General features: G+C 39.9%; 1 protein-coding gene across 3 annotated transcripts; it reads right to left on the reverse strand.

Moving 5' to 3' along the window:
* Positions 1–347: 347 nt before the first annotated feature.
* Positions 348–15,230, reverse strand: LOC117295996. 3 transcript variants are annotated; one of them, XM_033778826.1, is made up of 10 exons: positions 15,037–15,230; positions 10,925–10,980; positions 10,018–10,175; positions 8,683–8,788; positions 8,354–8,426; positions 7,600–7,809; positions 6,792–6,886; positions 4,174–4,221; positions 3,412–3,517; positions 348–2,214 (listed from the first exon to the last, which is right to left on the reverse strand). In XM_033778826.1, the coding sequence occupies exons 2-10, from the start codon at positions 10,970–10,972 to the stop codon at positions 2,105–2,107; spliced, it is 954 nt and encodes a 317-aa protein (XP_033634717.1). In that variant the 5' UTR covers positions 10,973–10,980; positions 15,037–15,230; the 3' UTR covers positions 348–2,104. The 3 variants fall into 3 exon arrangements, with proteins under 3 accessions (XP_033634717.1, XP_033634719.1, XP_033634718.1); XM_033778828.1 differs by lacking the exon at positions 7,600–7,809; XM_033778827.1 differs by lacking the exon at positions 3,412–3,517.
* Positions 15,231–15,638: the final 408 nt, after the last annotated feature.

Genomic DNA, 15,638 nt, shown 5'->3' on the forward strand with positions numbered 1-15,638 from the left:
ACTTCATAAAAGCCTATTCAGCATCTAGACATTACTAATTCAAAATTTATCAAGTAATAAACCACAAGGGAAACTGACGGCAGATTTAATTCCTTTTTGGGGTAATCAAAGTCGGATGGGGTTATAACATTTGACCTCTGGAATAAATATCATGTCAGGGCTCTACCAACATCTTGCCCTTCGGTTGTTTTCTCAAAAGACAAATTTAACTTGCAACATTAAGGTGGCAGGTTAAATCCCCAAGTATAATTGTTCACCCCAAAGTTTAAAGGAACGGTACAGAATTGGTAAGAAACAAAAATCGTGAAGATCACAGATTTACATAAAACTTACACGGCATAATGATGATGACAGTAGAAAACATCCCATGAAATATTTCTGTCTGAAATGTCATATTTGATGAGAAATAATAAAAAATAACATAGAAAGTGCAAGTTTTAACCTATTGTGATTTAACCCAGTGTGATTTCAATCATGACGAGTTTACTTACTACTATTGGCTGTCCATTGTATTAGGCCAAGTAAAAATAAAAACAGTTCATAGTCCGGATTTTATCCAAAGGACGAGGGACGAGGGCCTTTTTATTTTGTATTTTCTATTTCTTTCAAAAGTGGCCGCCAAGCATTTGAATTCAAACTGGTCACCAATTCTTCAATTTAAAGTCACCACTATGAAGTCACAAGTTTAATGGGAAATACACAGAAAATGTGTATTTTTGAGAAAATAAAGTTGAGTAAAAAAATAAACAATATGCGGCCTCAAAAAAGGGATGGGGTGGGGACCATCATCCTTTAAAATTTTGTGGTTGCCATTAAGCCCACTTGTCCTTTTTTAAGCTCCTGAAGATAATTTCTGTGGTGGCTTACGGAGCAGCAGGTAGTTCAATAACGCTGAAGGAAACTTGGTAAGTTTAAAAATAATGTTTATTCTGCACGTGATGTATTTTATTTTATAAAAGTCATTTCAGGAGTTTCTTCATACAAAAGGGGGCAGGCCTGATACTTCACGGGGGCAACGAAGAAGATTGCCTCCATTGCCTTGATGCCCTTGAAATGATCAAGTATACAATAATACAATACAATACACGCGTTTTTGTTTGTCTGGGTCATTACCCAAGTAACAAAGTGTCCTTTAACAAAGGCCCTTTGTAAAGCGCTGTGATACCCTCGTAAGAGTTCTGTATAAATGTCTGCTTTTATATTATCAACAAAATATACGTAATCATAATCAATGTCGCCAGATTTTTGGAATTCCAAACTCCCAAATTGAATGTCGTTTTCCCTTGTATTAATGCACATAAAAAGAATATTCAACGTTTCAACTCAGAAGAACCTACAAGCTGACGTACATTGTCAAAGTAAACAAAAAAGAGACTTGTTTTACAATTATTACATTTTGGATACATTTTGTAAAGAAAAAGTGCCAAACAGACCCATAGCCTAAGTAAATTAGTGTTGTGTAGTTTAAAGGCACTGGACAGATACCGGTTATTACTCAAAATATTTTTTTAGCATAACAACTTACTTGATAGTATAAACCATTTCTTTTTTTAAGAAAGATGTTCTTTCTCACTCAAATTTAATATTAAAGGACTTCATCTGAATCCTGTTATTATGCGTCTGAAAGCACACAAAGTAATGCAACAAGGGTGTTTTTTTCGTATTCTCTTGTAAATTCGATGACCAATTTCAGGCCAAGTTTTTGCATGATTGTGATTTTATGCATATGTTGAGATACACCTAGCGGTAAGCGGTCTTTGACGACGTGTCGAGCCTAAACAAGCTAAAGCCATTTTCACACCACATGGCCATCCTGTGAGGTTTTAAACCCACTCAGCAACTGTTCTCACTATCCCGATTTGGTATAACCACCGGGAGTACTACTTCCAAGGAATATACGCGGTCGTTTAAACACAAAATTTTTTAACCCCGGGGTTAACTCCAACAATCCTACTCCTGAGCAGGGTTAATTACTTCCTGGGAAAAAGTTATTTCCCGGGAAATTCCCGGGAGTTTTTTGGTAAAGTGTGAAAAGATCGACCAAAAGTTCCGGGTAGTTTCCCGGGAAATAACTATAGTGTGAAAAGGGCTTAAGTTATTTCGCCTACTCAACGGTATTTTGCTTGCAAGCCCCTCCATCCCGAGAAATTAGGAGCGACGTTGGAGTCCTTTTGAGTATCGCCTCGTCATCAGGCCCAATTCCAAGATACATTCCTACAACAACAATTCCAATTTTGTTGAAGATAAATTAATCAAATTCGAAAAATTGTCAACTATTATGTAAATAATATGAGAAAATAATAATAAATAATGCTTATAAAGCGCCTTACATCTATGACTGCATGGACCCCAAGGCGAGGTACAAATTAAAATAGCACCAAGAAACGGCAATTATAAACCACAAAAATGGACCAGCCAATAATTTAAACCTCACACCACAAAAGTTAAGAAGTTATGAAAAGACAGGCAGTGAATGAGAAGGAGACATAAATAATTGTTTGGACCTCAGAATATATGATTTCAGTTTCAGGTTCTTTTGACTGTGGGAAACCAAGGAGTCTCAAACCAACCTCTAAAACAGAACTTCCTTCCCCATGGGGGACAAAGGCACACACAAGTTTGCAGGTTTTAAGCAGTTGTTGAATTAGAATTATTTAAAATTATTTATTCAGCCAACGTTAAAAAGTTGTACAGAGTTGCACAGAGTTGATGGGAGGTCATTCCACAACTTTGGTGCACATAAACACGAAGTCACTGTCTTCTAGAACCTACTTCATAAAGCTGTTAAGCAGATAATTCTGCTGGACTAAAGATATATTTGCTAAGCATGTGTTGGGTAAAGCAGCAGTCGCAGCAATGCAAACCATATGGTATTTTGGCTGGTAAGTGTGCTTAGCTAGTTTTTATGCTTACGTACTTTTATTTATGAAACTAAATTGGTCCACATGTGAAGAACAATATATAGTTAAACATTAGTTTGTTTGATGTTCTTAGATTGGGTAGAGGTTGGTACGTACACATAATGTATGTATCGGATTGATTTATTGATTGATTGATTGAATTTATTCGGATAAAAACTTGTCAAAATACATATTATACACAATGAGAAAAGACAATGAAAGAAGATAAACCAAAATAGAACACAAGACAAAATGACTACAAAAAAATAATTCAAGAATAACCCCGAAAGCAACGATAATTTAGACTTATTTCCATCGGGGTCCTACAAAAAACCTGCAAGAAACAGCAACAATAAATTAAAGTAACAAAAACATACAAACCTAGACAAGAGCATCAGGAAGAACCATGAAAAACAAAGCAAGAAAACACTAAATAAATAAATATATCATTTAATGTAAAGGCGAACAATTTTAAGAACTCAAACCAAAACACAGAGAGATGCCTATATACCTGGTGCAATCATGCTTTGCAGTGAAAATCCTCCTTGAGAAACCAGTTTGTAGAAAAAGCGAGCATTTGGTGGGATGTGCTTTCCTGTCATATACTTTGGAAAATCCTGGAAGGAACAGTAACAAAAATACTCGATTTTTTGGACCGAAGAGAATAATCTCAGTTTGCACGAAGGGGAAGACTGCATAATACATTTTGTGTGAATCTTTGAGAAGACTAACTCAACACATTTCCAACCCTGATGGGGGTCTTTTTAGTTACAAATTAATTAGCCTTGCTCAAGGCAGTCGAATTATTCACTCCGAAAAAAGACCGCCGCTGTATAAAAACCCACCCGTATTCACTGTGCGTAACATCGCACGACACGATGCCCCCGTACACTATCCGCATGCGACGGTTTTTGCAGTGTTACGGTCAGTTTAGTAATCTGATGTAAATGTTTGAAGGAGCAAAATTGCAGAGGTTTATCTTGTGTTGGTTAAAAAAAGAATGAAAAAACACCCCAATAAACACCCTCCCCCCAAAAAAACAAAAAAACCAAACAAACAAACAAACAAACAAATAAACAGACAGACAGACAGACAGACAGACAAGACAGACAGACAAGATAGACAGACAGACAGACAGACAGACAGACAGACAGACAGACAGACAGACAGACAGACAGACAGACAGACAGATAGTCAAACAACCAAACAAGCAACCAATGTTTGTTTTTAACGACATTCAGTTCGAATGTCCCTTCAACTCCCGTGAACTCACCAACACTGTCATTCGTTTCAAGTTTTTAAAGGTGGCTGGTGAAGACTGCTGTAAAAAAGAGGTTAGAAATACGCAATGTTATTTTCACACATGCCAAACTATGTGTTTTTTTTAGTTGAGATTTATAGTAATAACAACAATGAGTTATTTTATTATAAAAAAAATAACACGATTTGAGGGTGAATAGTATACACATATTGACTGGCAATGAGGTAACTAGTGTACGTCTATTCCCAAGAGGGACTTTGAGTGACCAGAAGAGCGACCTATTTCCCGAGGCCGAAGGCCGAGGGCCGAGGGAAATAGGCGTTTTATGACACAGCTCCGTCTTAATTGTTAAATAAGAACAGAAATCTGGAAAATGAAAGGCAGTGTTTTATTAGTTGCTGTTCACGGTTCAAGTCAAGAGAGGGCGCTTAGCCGGACACTATTTTCAGAGACTAGTGCCCGCACGGGAGCTAGTTCCCGCAAAATACGCGCGCCCGATTTACTAGACTATAATATTAGTTCATCCAACGTGACCGTGTTTCAGCCAACCTCAACACAGAACAAGCAAGAGGTGTGTTATAATCGATAACTATCTATTTGAGCAAGATAAAATGACGACCGTCAAATAAAATGCGCATGCTAAAAATTTGTTCATGTGTTGTATGTTGCTAGAGAGAGAGAGAGAGCGATGTTCGTGCGCGTGTGTACAATGGTCGCACAATGGTTATAGTGTTGAATGGATAACCAATGGCAAGACCAATGGTGTTCAATGGTATACCATTGATATCACCAATGGAACTGAAGGGAATAGCATTGGGCTTTGAATGGTGTACCATTGTCCAGACCAATAGTGTTGAATGGTATACCATCGATATCATCATTGGTACTGAATGGTATACCACTGGCTCTGCCAATGGTGTTCATTGATATACCCTTAGCTAAACCAATGGTGTTGAATGGTATACCATTGATTTCACCAATGGTACTGAATGGTTATACCATTATATTTTGAATGGTATACCATTGGCTAGACCAATGGTGTTCAATGGTATACCATTGATATCACCAATGGTACTGAATGGTTATACCATTATATTTTGAATTGTATACCATTGTCTAGAGCAATGGTGTTCGATGGTTTACCATTGATATCACCAATGGTACTGAATGGTATACCATTGGCTCTGTCAATGGTGTTCATTAATATACCCTTGGCTAAACCAATGGTGTTCAATGGTAAACCATTCATATCACCAGTGGTACTGAATGGTTATACCATTTTATATAACACCCAAGCAGATCCTTGCCATTTGATTGGAGGATTGTCCGTCACGTGATAGCAAATAAAAGTACCATTGCACGCTGAGTCACTCACCGTGCTTTTTCGTTCCATCCGAAAAGTACCATTGCACGCTGGCACGCTGGCAGCGTGCAATGGTACTTTTCGGATGGAACGAAAAAGCTGAGTAAAAACATCACTGCGTGCGCGTGTCTTTGGTAACGCAGCAGGTGTTACTGCAAGAAGGCATAATAAAATTACTAGCATTCGGCTTCTAGTTGAAATTGTTTGTTTTGAAAGTTGTATCTTTCAATCAAAATTACAAAGTTCTACTTGGATGTTATATAAAACAAATAATGAATGTTTTTCATTCGTACAATGGTGCGAATTATGTTCATTCGTTGAAAGCTGGAATGTTCCATTCAACTCGGCTCCGCCTCGTTGAATAGAACATTCCATCTTTCAACTCATGAACATATTCGCACCATTGCACTCATAAACATTCATTATGTGTATAATATTTTGAATGGTATACCACTGGCTAGACCAATGGTGTTCGATGGTTTACCATTGATATCATCAATGGTACTGAATGGTATACCACTGGCTCGGTCAATGGTGTTCATTGATATACCCTTGGCTAAACCAATGGTGTCAATGGTATACCATCGATATCACCAATGGTATTGAATGGTTTTACCATGGTATACCATTGGCTAGAGCAATGGTGTTCAATGGTATACCATTGATATCACCATGTGGTACTGGGTTGTATTCCATTAGGTTTTGAATGGTAAACGTTGGCTCAACCAATGGTATTTAATGGTTCACCATCGATATCACCAATGGTATACTGAATGGCAAACGATTGTATCGAATGGTATACCATTTGGTTTTGAATGGTATATCATTTTCTAGACCAATGGTGTATCATCAATGGTACTGTGTACTAGACCTATGGTGTTAATTGGTATACCATTGAGCACCAATGGCACTGAATGGTATACCATAAGCTCATCATTTTGTTTTTCACCAGGAAGCGCAGATATGAATTGGATTTAAATTATACCACAGCACATTTTAATGGTTTACAAGATGATGTGGTGCAAGTTTAACAGCCACTTCCAGAAGCACCAGGGGCAAATAAGGCTTTGGCATCGGCTATCTGCTGCCACCTAGCGTCTTCTATTACCTATATGCGCCTCTCTTAATATTTATGCATGAGTAGGCTACGTTACATCTACCCCAAATTTAGGCAATAGGCACCGCCACTGTAGGTGGTGGCGGACGTGCGCCTATTTTGGGGTAAGAACTATGACGCATGAATAATAAGATTATTTTTACCACTTACCACATCACGTCTAAACGAGTCATCTAAAGAATATGCCACAACATTCCCACAGGTCCCCGTCCCCGGATCTGTATAGCTGTATTGAAAGAACTTGCCTGGTGGACAATCAGAAAACAAAAATAAACTCACAGCTCTTCAATGAATAATTAGGGAATAACAGTGCGAGGACCCGGTCTTCACAGCGTGGTAATGGCCTTGGTTGATGGCTGGCGCTGTTACGCGTACGGACCTAGTCTTGGCCCAAGACTATGGTGCTTGATTCTGGATAGTGTACTACGCGTGGTTGAATCGCCAAAGCGCGCCCGCCACGGTATGATTTAGTTAAGTAGACGGCTTGAAATCTAGACTACACTCTGCAATCTCGGTAGTCTAGTTGGTAATTTAATCTCATCGAGGGCGCTTTTAAGCATTGACGTCATAATGCAAGAGATTGGCCATTTTGTGCACCGCGCGTACACATTTCAAAGACGTGTGTTTTGCATTGTTTGATCGTCGTTTATGGCGACCAGGGCCCAATTTCATGGCTCTGCTTACCGCCGAATTCTGCGCTTACGATGACGATTGCCCGCTGACGTGCAAGCGCCGAATTTCTGTGTTAGCCTTATAAAGTAAAAAATGTCTAGTAACGCGGACTACGCATGCGCAGAAGCCGAAAGTTGCCGCTAAACCGTGAAATACGCTTGCCGTAAGCACAGAATTCCCTGCTTTCCGTACGCGCCGATTATGTGCTTACGGTAAGCAGAGCCATGAAATTGGGCCCTGGTGACGTCATCAAAGTGTTATGGTTTATTATGCGCGCTCCACTTACTGTTTTCGTTGTAATTCTGGAAAATCAGTTGCCTGTTTCTAACCGTCAGATACCTGGGGGGACCTTTATCTCCTCCAATATAAATGTTGTACGTGTCGGTAGAAGCCCTTATAAAATCATATATAGGGGTAGAGGGGAATAACATGGCATGTGGCATTTCATTACTGTCATTTTCGAGGGTCTCGAGAACAGCAACATCTAGAACACTGTCTGAGAAAAGAATAAAACATCATGCAAAAAGGTAAAGAAAAAATAGCTATGTATAAATGGGGCTCCAATGCACCATGCTTAGCTCTCGGAGCAGTAAACTGGCCTAGACGAAGTTGTAATATTGTTGTTGTTGTTGTTGTTGTTGTTGTTGTTGATGTTGTTGTTGTTGTTGTTGTTGTTATTGTTGTTGTTGTTGTTGTTGTTGTTGTTGTTGTTGTTGTTGTTGTTGTTGTTGTTGTTGTTGTTGTTGTTGTTGTTGTTGTTGTTGTTATGTTTGTTTATTTGTTTTTTAAATTTATTTTCTGCTTGTTTTGTTTTCGTTAGACTGAATGCTGCAACAAGTCCTACTTGAATGTTCTGAATGTCTTCAAATGCTACAAAACTGGAACGTTTTGGACGAACATTGAGTGCCGATTTAACGGGTGCCAATTACACCAAAATTAAGATGTACTGTTTTAGTGATATTTTGCACAGAAATTGTAAACACTTATTTTATTGGCCTAAAATTGTGTTTATTTGCAAACTCATTCAATGTAACTCTCACCCTTTGGGAAGATTTTGAAAATCTTCCAAATGAACTTGGTATTTTCTCCGTCGTCTAACTTCCTTTCGACTCCCTGAAAAAAAGACACCTTAAAATTTAAGATAATTCACATCAATAAAATTGTCATGGTGTTAAAGTGTTTTAACTAACGCCCAATTGGTTGCAATTAACAACTTGTATAGATCCCACACCATATACCACCCACCATTGATCCCATACTAGAGAACAGTGCCCCATAATCTCAATGACGTCACCAATGGGCATTCTTAGGTGAATTCTTTGTTTTATACCAACTCCAGACTAAAAACTGTCCCGTGGTGTGAACTTACAATGATGTAGTTAAACTCTTTGTAGTCAAGAAGCTCTTTCAGTAATTGCATCAAGTCCACGTTGTCAATGTCGATGGAATTTGCCGAGACTAACACATCACCGGATCTGGAAAAAAAAAAAAAAATCAAAACAAATTGTTACTGTAATACAGAGAACTTCCTACACTGGTGTGTGCGTTGGCATTATATTGGGATGGGTAATTGTGACCTTGTGGTGGTGGAAATGAGAGAACCAACAAACTGATTTAATAATTGGTGCGTTTAAATTGGCGAGAAATATCTTACAGAAAAAAACCCAATAAAGAACAATAGGAATATATACTAAAGAAAAAAGAAAAAGAAAAAAGCACAACAGTTTCTTTTCGTTAAAGACATTGGACACTATTAGTAACTGTCAAAGAACAGTTTTCTCACTTGGTGTGTCTAAACACATGCATGAAATAGCAAACCTAGATGAGATGATTGATTTCGAGACCTCAAATTCTTAATCTAAGGTCTCGAAATCAAATTCGTGCAAAATTACTTCTTTCTTGAAAACTATGTCACTTCAGAGGGAGACGTTTCTCACAATGTTTTATACCATCAACCTCTCCCCATTGCTTATCACCTGATGTAAGGTTTTATGCTAATAATTATTTTGAGTAATTACCAATAGCGGCCATATCTGCCTTGAAATGGCATTGTATACCTTTTTTAACCGTTCGGTTGTTGTAATCATAAACGTAAATGTTCACTCTTGACAACTGACAACTGTAAATTACATTTCCGGGGGTCGCGTTTCTGGGATAAAAAGGAATAGCCTACAATAATTTTATCCAAAACCGTGGTACTTTGAAGTGACATGATTCTCAAACATTATTGAAAGCTGCCTACTTCTAATTCGAAAGTTGCTATATGCAAATAGTTCTTAAGAGTCATTATACAAACATGCTCTTTAAACAGTAATTCATAAATACCTCAGACAATTTCGCTTTTCCTTTTGGTAGACACGCGTCACATGGGGGTGTTTAAACGTCAATGCATATCCGAAAACTGTCATACAAATGCAACACACGTACAGAGCTCAAGGACGTCGGAAAACGGATAAGTTTTACAGAGTTTCTTTTACGCATTTTAACCAAGAAGGTATTAATGAATGGGAATAAAACAGTACAGTGACTCACTCCCAAACTTCCGTTTAAAACCTTGCAGGGTCGCGGCCGTGCGATAATTATAGGCCCTCGCCTTCGTCGGGCTCGGGAATTTATCGCACGGCCACGACCCTGCCGGTTTTAAACGGCAGTTTAAGAACTCGTCGCTACCCTTCTATTCACTTATTACTAATGTGTAACTCACCGGAAGCCAGTTTTGTAAGCCATTCCACCCTCTAGAAAGTCCTTAAAGACAAACCGGCCGTCTTTTTGATGTAGGTTCACCCCAAAGTGCACACCATAAGTCTCCGTATCGTCCAGATTGTGGAGGAATACTTTGCGTCCATCACCGTTGTTCTCCCTCTTGTTTATAGGATGAACACAGTAGAAAGGGGATAGTGCACTTTCTTAAGTAGGCAAACAATCTAAAAACTAAAGTTTGTGTGTTCAAGTCGAAATAGTTTGAATGGGAGGGGCGTAGAGGGTCGGATCTGGTGTGTGAGACTTGGGTGGGGTGGGGTAAGATTGGAGGGTTTGGGGACTTATTTTGAGTTTTTTTTTTAGAACACTCATCCTGTGTGACCACTGAAGATTGTGGATTTCTTACTTAACCTACCTGAGCTGTGCTTTTCATTAGAATGTAATTAAAGACCACACAACTTGCAGTTTAGAACTGAACCCCACCCCACCCAACTTTCCCACCCAATCCTACTCCACCCAGCCTAATCTCACACCCAGTTCTACCCCTACCTCACACCCAATCCTATCATCCAAACCAACTCTAAAACCCAACCCCACCCCCTCACACCCAATCCTACCCTTCCCACCCAATCTTCACACCCGATCCAACCCCACCAACCAACTCTCACACCCAGACCCACCCGTACCCTATCAAATTCTCACACCCAATCCTACCCCACCTCACCCGTTTCTCACATCAAGTCAACCCCCCCCCCCATGCCCACCAAATCTTCCCGATCTCACCCAACTCTCCCCAAACCGAATCCCTTAACCCAACTCAACACATACCACACCCTACCGGCCTACCCCATTAACCACCCATCCCCTTAACCCACCCAACCCATTACCTTATACCCAACAACGAAACTTACGGGTTGGCTTGTTGCCATCTTTGGATCTGTGTTTCTTTCCTCGGCCATGTCAGCGCCTGTACATGAAAAATCCATGAGGTTTAGTGTTTTATTCCAACTCAATAACACACACACTGTATTTTCATCACAAAAGGTCGAGTCTATCCACGTTTATACTCGGGTCACACATATAGACGCCGCTTCCACTGCGATGGAAAAATGGCCGAGCGCGGATGGTCAATCGCAGACCATTCGTGGGTCAAACGTGGGAGGATCATCATGGGCGGGGTGGGATCTCCTAGGTAGGGAAGCTGCAAGCTCTCCCAACACTTATTTTGAACATGTTAACAGATAGACGTCGCTTATACACGATGGAAAAGTGGCCGAGAGCGTGACCAATCGCGAACCAATCGTGGGCCAAACGTCGGAGGATCTCCATGAGCGTGGTCGGGTCAGGGTGGGATCTAGGTCGGGAAGCTCAAGCTCTCCCCACGCTTATTTTTAACATGTACAAAATAAGCGTAGCCGATTCGTGGCCGACAATTTGCCAGCAAAGTCGTAGTGGAAACGCCATTATCGTACAAGCAGCGCGGTAGCATCGTGGTGAGATCTCTGTTGTTGTTATTAAAACGTAGCACCGTCGGCAACCATTTCGAAGTAGAAAACCGCTTGGTCGGCATTGGTCTTGGTGTTTTCGTCAGTAATCGTAGTGGGAGCGAGTCAGACACACTTTTTGCGTAGAAATAGTAAAGTTGGGCGGAGTCGTAAATTTTCCAAATTGCTTGATTTTGACGGCGATCATACCCCGACTTGATAATTTTTTTCGAGATCAGGGTGATTCGCACAATTGTGCGGCACCATAGGTCAGGCTACATTTAGGGCTCGGGCTACATTATGGTGCCGCACACACGATCTTCTTAAGGTCATAGTGCTATGCGAACGGATAAGACATCGCCACACGTCGACAAGTCGTACTAGAAGCGTACTAGAAGCGTAATATGGTCAGCATGCACCAGCGTAGTGGTATCGTCTTACAGTCTTCAAATAGGTTTGTGTAACAAAGTAGTATGATCCTGTACGTCGCAGCGGCAACGAAGTAGGAACGACTGCTTGGTCGGCATTGGTTTAATTGTAACCGTCGTGGCATCGAGTCAGCAATGCCTTTGACGTAGAAGCATCGCAGTACAGTCGTGATTTAGTCTGTAATTTGCAAAATTTATTGATTTTGACGGCGACTGTGCCCCGATTTGATAATTTTTTTCAGATCGGGGTGATCGGCATGATCTTGGTATATAAGGTCGTAGTGCTGTGTGAACGGGGTATTAGCGAGGTGATGAAAGAGGGTAAACAACTGCAGGCATACACTAAGTACACCACCACGTGACGTATTAAAATATGAATCTCCAAAACTCGCATTGAAAAGGCAGTCGACTTTATTATTTGCTTTATAATCAACGGGACCACCTCAGAACAATTCATTTTGTTCATTTTGGCAGTATGCCTTTAATACTTCAATTAGCCTTTTCAGATTATTATGGTTGACACTCTGTAGTACACTATTGGGTTTGGTTACAGGCAAAATTATAACCAAAACAGTGTTATAGTATAACCTAATAGTGTCATAGTATAGTGTCCACCATACCTCAAAATTACAATAATATAATATTGAAGTTTTATATAGGCACGTATCTACCATCAATACTCAAGCGCTGAGGATAAACCAACTTTCAGACAGATATGTTATTGAAGTCATGAATCCTGAGACCCAATTATGTAGTGGGTTAACAAGGTGCTACGGCGCATACAGCAGCCACAGCCAGGAACACCGGAGCGAACCCCTTCTCTTTTCGATAAGTGCACTTGGTTCTTTATCATGCTATACACAACAACACGTAGGACCGACAGCTTTACGTCCCATCTGAAGGACGAAGCAATGTGTCTTGCTCACGGACACAAGTGTCACGACTGGGGGATTCGAACCCACACTCTGCTGATCAAAAACACCAGAGTTTTAATCCGGTGCTCTTAACCGCTCGGCCACGACACTCCCAGAAATTGATACTTTAACAACATAGGATTTTGTTCAAATCCCGCTTTGGTAATTGTTTTCTTTGTTCAACGCCCAAACTATTTAAGATTTTAACCCACTCAGTTTTACACGCGTTTTGTTTTGTCTGTGTCATTACTTAAGCATCCTAAAAATTGCCGTAATCCTATATAACCAGATAAAACTTTTGGAATCCAACATTCCCAAATTGTATGTAGTTTCCCCCAGTACTGTTGCACCCCACGTAACAATAGCGTGAATCGTGGAATGCAGTTATTTATAACTTGTTTTTTTATCACCCACTGAATACAAAAGGAAGCTAAATTTATACATTCTTGGAAAAAATATATGAATTCTTTAAAAGCTGAGCACAGTTTCCGCTTCACCTTTCACCCTTAACAACGTGCAATAAAAGGGCATAATCCCTGACGTTACACATGCAAATTAAAGCAAGCTGCTAAATTGTGCGGCCTTTCACTTTCGCATTGCACAGCACAGAGTTTAGAGTCCTGTATTGGGCTAAGTTGCAAACCGCGCGAAACTATACGTAGTTGTCACTAAATCTTTATCCCGATTTAAAATACAACCGTAAGGCCAACTTCGAATTGTTTAGTGCAACACGGTTGGCACAGAGGAAGAGCTCTATACCGGGCTATGGAGCACGGTACACAGATCATTTTCACTGTTTGAAAAAATCTGAGGACTATCATTTGGGCTGTTTAAAAAGGATGAGATATACCCATACTTTGCTCCCCTGCCCCTCGGTGAGTTATAACATGCCGCAGCAACCCCTCAGTTTGAGATGTACCATTACCCCAAACCCAGTGCAAAAGCTTCAACTTCATAAAACGAACTTGACGTGAGCAATTATACTTACTTTTACTTTAAAAATAATCTACGGCGATTCGGCCTTCTTCCTACTCTCGGAAGCTTGTGTCTGCAAAATAATGAGGTCCCATCCCATGTCTTTTTCACATTCAATGAACGGATACCGACTACCATCATGTGTCCTTAAAGCCATTGGACACTTTCGGTACAATTGTTTTTCTTAAAGTTCACAGATTTACAAATAACTTACAGGGTTTACAGAAGGTAATGGTGAAAGACTTCTCTTTAAATATTATTCCATGAAATGCTTTTCTTTTTGAGAAAACATTAAAACAGTTATCAATTCTCGATATCGAGAATTACGGATTTATTTTAAACACATGTATTAACACGGCGAAACGTGTGGAAACAAGGGTTTTCCCGTTATTTTCTCCTGACTCCGATGACCAATTGAGCCTAAATTTTCACAGGTTTGTTATTTTATATAGAAGTTGTGTGATACACGAAGTGTGGGCCTTGGACAATACTGTTTACCGAAAGTGTCCAATGGCTTTAAGCAAGACACGTAACTATTGCTTGGTCCTTCGGATGGGACGTTACGCCGCTGGTCCCGTGTATTGTGTAACGCACGTAAAAGAACTCAGTGCACTTATAGAAAAGAGAATAGGCTTGCCCCGGTGTTCTTGGTTTGTTTGCTGCATATTGCGCTAAAGCACGCTGTAAACCATTACACAGTGCTTTTAAAGGCAGTGGACACTATTGGTAATTACTCAGAATAATTATTAGCATAAAACCTTACTTGGTAACGAGTAATTGGGAGAAGTTGATGGTATAAAACATTGTGAGAAATGGCTCCCTCTGAAGTGACATAGTTTTTTAGAAAGAAGTAATTTTCCGCGAATTTGATTTCGAGACCTCAAGTTTAGAATTTGAGGTCTCGAAATCAAGCATCTGAAAGCACACAACTTCGTGTGACAAGGGTGGTTTTTCCTCATTATTATCTCGCAACTTCGACGACCGATTGAGCTCAAATTTTTACAGGTTTGTTATTTTATGCACATGTTGAGATACACCAACTGTGAAAGCTAGTCTTTGACAGTTACCAATAGTGTCCACTGTCTTTAAAAAGGAATAGGTTTCATACTTCAAATCTTTGCTCCAACTACCCTGAAAGAAAAATAAATACGCCCATTGTTTGTGTGATAAAGCTCTTTATATTATTATAATGGCATCCGACCAGTAAAACTTCAAGGCTTACCTAGAACTGTGCACTTGTTTCCTATGGTTTCCTATGGAGGTTTGTGGTACGCGCTACCCGAAATTTCCGTTGCTGTTCCACTCGACGTTCAATTGGCAGGGTTGCAAGACTTTCTATCTGGATGATGCTATTTAAAAGGCTATAGTGATTTTCATTTATGCGATATGCTTGCGTGTACAATACAACACTCACGATTCGAGGCTCCACGGTGACTGGTCCCAAATACCCCCGGTCACTGGTCTTACAGGTTCAATGGTTTCATGGGAAAGTCCCTAGTAAAATTCACACATTCAGGAGACGTTTACCAAACCCTAACCCTAACCCTAACTCTAATTGACACATTGGTGGAATAGATATGGGCCAGGCAGCTTGACATTGTATCTCATTTTGTGCTTGGAATCCCAGGATTATATTTTAGAGGGCTGAGTACTTCTGTCAAAGAGTAAATTTAAATGTGTGGCTATCCTCATTATAATTATTAAAGTAATCTCGTTTGCATAATCCCCTGGAATCATTCACCAAGCACAGCCCTCAAGACGGAAGTGGCACTATGTTATTAAGGTTTTCCATAATTGTATCCTGACTAAAGATAGGAAAACTCT

Source organism: Asterias rubens, chromosome 10, assembly GCF_902459465.1.
Source record: "Asterias rubens chromosome 10, eAstRub1.3, whole genome shotgun sequence".
Lineage (NCBI taxonomy): Eukaryota > Metazoa > Echinodermata > Asteroidea > Forcipulatida > Asteriidae > Asterias > Asterias rubens.

Bases quoted from the DNA above. Each gene is read 5' to 3' on its own strand.
- LOC117295996 (XM_033778826.1), bottom strand. From the start codon at position 10,972: ATGGCCGAGGAAAGAAACACAGATCCAAAGATGGCAACAAGCCAACCC. The intron at 8,789-10,017 runs GTGAGTTACACA...TTTTTTTTCCAG, and splicing joins GCTTACAAAACTGGCTTCCG to ATCCGGTGATGTGTTAGTCT. The intron at 8,427-8,682 runs GTAAGTTCACAC...TCTTTTTTTCAG, and splicing joins AAGAGTTTAACTACATCATT to GGAGTCGAAAGGAAGTTAGA.